General features: G+C 47.4%; 1 protein-coding gene across 4 annotated transcripts in view; it reads left to right on the forward strand.

The window, feature by feature from the left end:
• Positions 1-8,059, forward strand: part of LOC106821098 (SUN domain-containing ossification factor-like) — a 42,474-nt gene that overhangs the window by 23,568 nt on the left and 10,847 nt on the right. For 2 of the 4 annotated variants that reach the window (XM_014825751.1, XM_014825752.1), the window contains exons 2-6: positions 839-1,447; positions 2,956-3,084; positions 4,139-4,266; positions 4,828-5,328; positions 5,741-5,918. In XM_014825751.1, the coding sequence (XP_014681237.1) occupies positions 1,326-1,447; positions 2,956-3,084; positions 4,139-4,266; positions 4,828-5,328; positions 5,741-5,918 (1,058 nt within the window). In that variant the 5' untranslated portion in view covers positions 839-1,325. The remainder of the gene's footprint in view (positions 1-838; positions 1,448-2,955; positions 3,085-4,138; positions 4,267-4,827; positions 5,329-5,740; positions 5,919-8,059) is intronic. The other 2 variants (XM_014825750.1, XM_014825754.1) reach the window with 1 other exon arrangement.

An 8,059-nucleotide genomic window follows, 5' to 3' on the forward strand; every position in this document is an offset into this window, starting at 1 on the left:
GAGAGACAGAGAGAGTGAGGAAGAGTTAGAGAGATATCAAGAGAGAGAGAGAGAGAGAGAGAGAGAGAGAGAGAGAGAGAGAGAGCGGTCGCGCTGCGAGTGGAGAGAGTCGACGACCCGTACGAGGAGGTTCACCTTAACGTTCCTGGGGTTTCACGCGCGGGAGAAGAAGCCCCCGGGGCAGATATCGCCGCCGACGTGGAACGGACATCTAATAACCCGCAAAGCGAGACGGTGTCTGCAGCTGGTGGTCTTTCAGTTTGGCGGGAGCTCGAACTGCACGAGCGAGCGTTTGTTCGGCGGTTCCAGTCTACCGACTGGGTTTTCGGTGGTTCCACGTAATCTTAATACACGTGTAAGCATCGCAGATGGTGTGTGCGTATATATATCATGCGGTCGTGGCTAGCGAGTCAGTGAGTTATAGTGCGAGCGAGTGTGTGTTTGTGTGTATGCTGTGTGTACGCGTGTAATCTTCGGAATATTTGACTGACCTGACTGCTGAGCGAGTGCGGGTGCATCGTGTGTGTATGCGTTCGCGCGCGCGTGCGTGCGTATGTGCGTGTCTATATGTACCCTGACCGGTCATTGCGATTCCGGTCACTCGGAAGTTTGATCAGTGAAGGTGTGTCCCCGGATATTGCACCATCGCTATCAGGATGCGCTGCGGGGCAGGGATGGTCCAGGCTCGACTGGTTCTTTATCATACACGGCACTGCTCGCATAGCAAAGCTATTGCATCGTCAGCCACTCACGTATATACACGTGCCTATTATACGTGCGTGTGCGCGCGTGTGCTATCAGGGGATTTTTTGAAAGAATAGTGGCGGAAAATATTCAGGTGAAGCTTGTCCGACGTTGAATACAGAGACTGCGTAGTCGTCAGTGTGCACGTGCGATATCATCCTCTCACTGACTTCGATTGCGTCCCCCACGCCGGGTTGTGGGTTATACCGCTAGCATCGGCTGCGTTGTCATACCGATGAGTCTTCTGCACGCATAGATCTATCGCCACGACGCCGCGGTGTGCAAGTACGGACAGCATCGATATATCCTATAATACCACCACGACGTGTATGTGACCGAGTGTGGGCCTACAGTGCCTTGTAGATATATAGGCGCATCGATGCGTCGTGTGGCGGAGACCAATGCGTTGATCTTCCACACGCGAGGCGAACGTCGTAGTTGGCGCCACATTTGCGGACAGCTGACGCAGGTTGCGTTGGTGGCTGCGGCCGCGGCAGCGCCGTCGCGCTGTGACAGGTGTTAGGGTGTCAACGTCAGCTGCTGCTGCTGCGGCGTCGCGACGCGACTGCGGTGCTGCACCGATGCAACAGTGCGAGCGCGGCGGACGCGCTCTCCGCTGCGTTACCGTGCTGTGCCGCCTAGTCGAAATCGGCACGATGGTCTACGCAGCGATGCTGATGCTCTGGCTGCTAAACACAGCTATGTAAGTATCACTGCAGAGACGAGCAATGCAACTAGCGCGACCTAGGTGGTAGGCCAAGCAACTGGGTGGGTAGGGGTCACCTAGATAATGCCACAGACAAGTGGATGCATGATATCAGAAGTAGATGATAGGGAATTATTAATGATGATGTCTACCGATTCCTCTAGCGTGCATGTGGTCATTTAAATACCTCGCTCTAGAACTATAGCCCTGTGCTCTGACACAGGCCTGTGGTGGAGCGAAGGGCTGTAGTTCTAGAGCTACTAAATACCATGATGTAACCCTGCATAGACCATATATGGTTTCTAGCCATTACCAAGTATACAATGATGTACACGATGTAACGCTATATAGACAGGTGCGTGAAATGTGAAGTATAGTGTCTAGCCAATACCTAGTAACTGGGTGGATGGTCATCAATTAGATACAATGATGTAACACTGTATAGACAGGTGTGTGGCAGGTTAAGTATGGTGTCCAGCCATTACCTAGTAACGGGGTGGGATGGTGGGGTAGGAGGCGGTCACCAAGCAACGCGGCGTGTTCAACGATTAATCTAAATATAGAAAGAAGACGTAGGCACGTCGATTGCCGATTGGTCTTTCACCACGATATGCGTAGATGCAATGAGAGAAGATATTGACAAAAACAACTCGCTACTAGTATGCATAATATCAGCCGCATATAAACCCTTTATATGAACCCCTTATAAAATATTTTTTATATCAACTGGCCAGCTCGCAAGTGGCGTCTTGTGTGTATTTATGATGAGATTGTTATGTATACGCAGCCGAGAAAACGCCTAAAGACCTCAGGGGTTTATGTTCACTCAGCTGCCTGTGTGTAGGCTGCAACAATATACGTTCGCTGTAAATCAACACTCGACTAGACTAGTTTTTACTTTCACGTGTCCATTTTATTTTACTTTTGTCTACAACGTGCAGATGACTAGCTGCTTTAAACACAGGACTGCCCTGGCTCTAGTAAGAACATGTGGAGAGGCAGTGTTACTAGTACTGTACGGGTACTAACTACTAGCAATTTCTGATGGCGGTGGGAATAGGGAGTACTTCACTTTGTAGTCGCGCGGTCATCAGAACTTGCTTGTAGTCTACATGTCACATACATCTACATCTACATCTACATCTACACGTCTGATAAGCCGGAAGGTTTTCCATTTGCGAGTGTCCCAGCTTTTAGTCACGGTGACTGCGCTGCGTTTCCTAGTTGCACAGGTTTAGTACACTGGGAAGTATTCTGCAGGTATATGGCGACCTAGATTCACTCCAATCGCCATGGCCACCGCAGCATAATTATTCTTAAAGTACCGTAAGCAAGTGGACTGAAACTAATTTGGGGCTAGACCGGAACCCAGCGTTGAAATTGTGCAGTGTGCCTGTGCGTGTGCGTGTGTTTGAACAACCCATGCGCTCGAGTCTGTTATCGATATAACTGTCGTGGCATTTCGCGATAAATGCTCAGTGTTTGCTCTACGTTGTGTTTTCCAGTGAGCCGTGCCTGCATGAGCCCCTTCGCGACCAACTGACGGCCCTGCTTGCCGGCGAAGCCAATTTCAACACCCCGCATCGGCATGACGACAATGGGGAAACATACACGGATGCTGTGCCGCTGCATTCGTAAGTGGTGCTTGCCAAATGTGCATTCGTAGTATAGTTGCTGAAGGTGCTGATATTTGATGCCATTCGTCGACTGTTCAAGGCTGTATTGACGTTGCTACAGTGCGTGACACAGCTAGAAATATGTTCCTGCATCATAGGGGCATTCAAGTTCTTTTCAATAGAGGGCCACATGATCAGAAACCTGTATGTGTACAGGCATCGTGATTTTTTTTTATAGTAACAGTGGTAGAGCCTAGCCAGTTGGCTCTAAAGAATTGTTATCAGGATTTAGAAAATAAATAAATCTCAAACGGGCCTCGATCTACAGTCAATTGGGTTGCATGTTGGATTCCTCTGCTGTAGTAGTCTGTGTTGCCATATATCCCCCCATAATGTTGAGTGCGTCATGTATATTGTCTGATTAAAATCAATCATCGTAATGTATGAATGTAGGCTGTGTTTAGATTCTGTCACTACAACCTGTGCTGGGAAATGTATGCATACAGCACCCCAATGCCACAGCATCCAGCCTCATTAGCTAACTTGGTCACTGTAATAAGCCAATATATCATCAGCTGCTGCTGCTCAGAAACAAGTGACGCATGAAGCAACAAGAAATGTGGATATTTATATATTATATATATAGATATATATAATGATTATGGGCACATACATGTGCTGTATCAGCAGCATGAAACAAGTTTCACTTCCACAGCAATCACTTGCTGCGCGTGATTTATTCCTAACTGTAACTTGACACGTGGGCAGTAAACTATTTATGTAGATTCCGTGCGAAAAATGCGGATTTCAAAGAAAAATCTCACGGTGTTGAAAATATTAGAGCGAATTAGAATCGCAAATGAATACTAATAAATTGAGTAATGATGGTGCAGGATATGCATGAAAATTATATGAACCCGATGACTGGTTTTATGTCCCAGTATAGCAATATCTCTGTGCGTCCAGGTTTTTTGTAATCAACGTTCTAGTTTATTTATTCTCAGCGTCTTGATACTAAAGTGCCCATCGCAGGGGGGTTTGTGTCATTTCGTTTGGTTTTTGTGTTTTTAAGCAAGTTGCTGGGTGTGTCAGAGTGTGGATCGGACGAGCACGACCCAGAGCCTCTCCCAGAGAAAATCCCTGTGTCAGCTATCCAGCGGGAACAAGCAACTACCCTCAGTGGTCATCACAATGAAGATGGTGAGGTCACCGAATTTGTTATTATCATGCATTTATGCTAATTTTGATTTAATTAATGCAAATGAGTTTTACTTGTTTATTCATATTTTGTTGCTCCTAGTTATAGGTGTGTGTATATGTATGTGTATGTGTATGTGTATGCATATATATATGTGTATGTGTGCGTGCGTGCGTGCGTGTGCATGTGTGTGTCCTAACCTAGGTATTTTAGAAGCCATGACATTTATGGACAAATGGGGAGGGCCCTAGAGGGGGTTCTATCATTTAAATCAATTAGGAGGGTAATAAGCATCCCAAATCCTGAATACAGAGGTATACTTGAAATATTCGATTAGTTCTGAGACGTATACATCAAGCTCTGAAAGGACCGAATGACTGTGTTGAGATTGCCAAAGTAAATGCACGTGGAAATTAAGGCATGTCTGAGATTTTGCAAATTAGCTACAGCTTTGAAGGCATGTCAAACCGACATGGAGTAAAGGCCTGGGTGGAACCCTTTGCATATTCATATTAATACGTTTACGCATATCGTATGTATTCTAATTCTCCGTTACTTCACAGATGCACAAAAGGAAACTGAGCGACCTGGTAATCTGCTAAGGGATGTGCTCGTGAATGCAGGAGCGGCTCACGATCAAGCCTCGAACAGAGTGCCTAACATCGTCAAATACGACGATGACGGATTCGCAGTGAGAAATGATGCGACGCCCCACCAGGCGGAGTCGGTTACCGCCATGCCCACCGAAGTAGTGTTACAGCATCCAAGTGAGATCGACGAGAATCGAACCGTGCATGCAGACGCTGAAACAATCGAGCATTCACCCGTTGCCGAAACCGCCGTGCCGGTGGAGGTGGGAGGCGAGGGGAGGGCGGGCAAGGAGAGCGGGGAGAGGCACCCGGGGGAGGAGAAAGAGGAGGCGCGTCGTAAGACGGACGACACGGCGACGCTGGAGCAGGAGCTGGCTTCGGCGGGCGGGGCGGGCGCGGACGCCGACAAGGACATGCCGTCGTTCGACGAGTGGAAGCAGAAGATGCTCGCGGACAAGCTCACGAAGGAGGAAGGTAAGAGGAGCACGGCGGGGTCTGCACCCCAGCATACGAACCATCTAGGATGCGACAAAGCGCACTGTAACCAGCATTGTAACACCGCTGTCATGAGACGTTGATCCCAACGGTTACCATTCCTGACCCCCTAGAGTGACGCTTCATTATATAAACAAAGACCCAACATGACTACCCTAATAACCTCCATTATATCCAGTCATGACCCCCTCCTCAATGACCTCATGACCCTCATGACCACTACAATGACCCTTCATGACCTCCACAATGACCTCATGACCCTCATGACCACTACAATGACCCTTCATGACCTCCACAATGACCCTTCATGATGACCCCTTTGTGACCCACACAATGACCCTTCATGATGACCCCAACAATGACGCCCGCACCTGGCGATGCATTGTTTCAGCACGTGCCGAGGAGCCGACGCCGGCGAAGCTGAAATCGAGCCCGATGCACAACAACTACGCGTCGGTCGACTGCGGCGCGAAGGTCCTCGACACGAACCAGGAGGCGCAGGCGTCGTCGTCGATCCTCATCGAGAACCGCGACCAGTACATGCTGAACCCGTGCAGGGCGCATATATGGTGAGCCACTGAGCCGCCGCTGCCGCCGCCGCCGCCGACGTCCCTGCTGCTGCGCTGCAACTAAGCCATGCTGGAACGATACCCCCATGATACATTTATCATTATGTTGTTGTATCCATCGCACGCACACACGCACGCATGCTTGCACGCACGCACACACACACGTTGTGAAAAAAACTCATTTTGGAGGTTTGGCAAGCAGACAAGGCAGACCTCTAAACTACGCTGACAAGTTGCCAACGTAGGAAAGTAGAAACAGCTGCCAGCTGGTACAGCTGCTGTCTTGTGGTGAAGAAGTGCAATAGGAGAATGTAGCAGGCACCAGACAGAATTATTACTACCAACGTGTAGTGAGTAAGTAGAAGGTAAAAGAACAGAACTACGTCCTGGTTGTAGTGTAGCAGGTAGTGTTAGCTACAGGAGTCTACAGTAGGTGGTATTTGGATCTGTACGGTGTAGTAGAGCTGCAGGGCCGCGTTTCACTAACGTCCGCTAAAAGTTGTTCATTAACCGACGAAAGTTGATTTAGCGAACGAATGCATACCGAACAACTTTACCGAACAACGCGTTTAACTAACGCTTCGCTATGCTCTCGCTATTTAGCGAACAACTTTGCGTCAGCTGGCGGCAACTACAAACACGTGGCGCAGTTGTTGATAGGTCACGCTCTGTATCATTGTAGGCATCAAACGGTTGTGTTCTGTCTCTGAAAACTCTTTCTCTTCGTAAATGTCGTCTTTCATTATCTCAATTATAAGCTTGATACAATAAAAAGTTTGCCATGCTTGTCACTATACACTCCGCTGCGTGCAGTTGTGCTCATTGCTTGCAGTTGTGCAGTTGTACTCACATACTATACGCTGCTTGCAGTTGTGATGTCAGCGATGAGAGTATCTGTCAATGCTCAGGCTCTCGTTCGACACCGGTTTGCAAACAGAGACTACACTTGCATGTGAATCTGTGGGATCGTAGCATGTAAAGACTCACAACACACATTACAATATATTATGAACTATTGAAAGATTAGAGTAAAACATATAACATTTTGATATTCTTTCTATTCGACAGGCAGGCGAAACGGAGCCCAGGCGTAGCGTTTTAGCAGACAAATTGAGAGAGATTGTCTGTGTCAGTCTGATTGTGTATGTGTGTAACAGCAAGTATAGCACGAGCTTGTATTTGCGTGAATAGTGTTCCTATATAGGCACTATCGTTTGTAGTAAAGTTAGGTGCATTTATCTGAAACAACCTCCGCAACATCGCTGCTACAATATACAGCACACACTGCGCTACATTATGTTTTTATACACCGCAAGTCCTTCGCTAAATTTACCGAGACCCTGCAGAGGTGTCGCTAAAGTTGTTCGCTAAATAACGAATAACTTTAGCGAACGGAGCTTTGTGAAACACGCGCGGACGTGTTCTTCGCTATTTACCGATCAACTTTAAAAATAGCGAAGAAAAAAAATAGCGAAGGAAAAATAGCGAACGAACGTTAGTGAAACGCGCCCCTGGTAGAATATTACAGGTACCATTTAGAAGGTGCAAAAAGTGAAATGCGTAGGATGATGCAGAGGGCAGAAGAGGAAAGCTGCAGCATGTAGAATCAGCTAAGGCCTAAAAAAAAGACTCGCTAACGAGCTGAAAAAATAGACACGGTTGGCAGGCAAAACTTTTTTTTATCAAGTATTGTTTATTATTTTTTATATTCTAACAATACTTGTTTCATACGTATACCAGCCCATATAATGACTTCAAAGTCAAATCAATGCATTCACCGATCGATATCACGTTGGTTTTTATTATGATTTAAAAAAAGTGGTTTAAATTGGACTCGGTTGGGTTAGCGGAAACAAACGTCTTTATTTTTTAGGCCTAAGTGTAACTGGGAATGAGCATGGTGTGGCGCCTGCCACATGCAGGCTGTAGCTGGCTGTATGGAGCAGGCAGTAGTGTGTGGTTGGTTACAACATGTAAACACTACAGGCCTGGCTGTGGGTAAATGCTTGGCTGGTATATTTCCAGGTTTGTCGTGGAGCTGTGCGATCCCATACAGCTGAAGCTTCTCGAGATGGCCAACTATGAACTGTTCTCCTCTTTGCCAGAGAAGTTCCAGGTCTACACAAGTGACAGGTAGGAAA

The sequence above is a fragment of the Priapulus caudatus genome, unplaced genomic scaffold (genome assembly GCF_000485595.1).
Source record: "Priapulus caudatus unplaced genomic scaffold, Priapulus_caudatus-5.0.1 Scaffold58, whole genome shotgun sequence".
In the NCBI taxonomy this organism is placed as follows: Eukaryota; Metazoa; Priapulida; class Priapulimorpha; order Priapulimorphida; family Priapulidae; genus Priapulus; species Priapulus caudatus.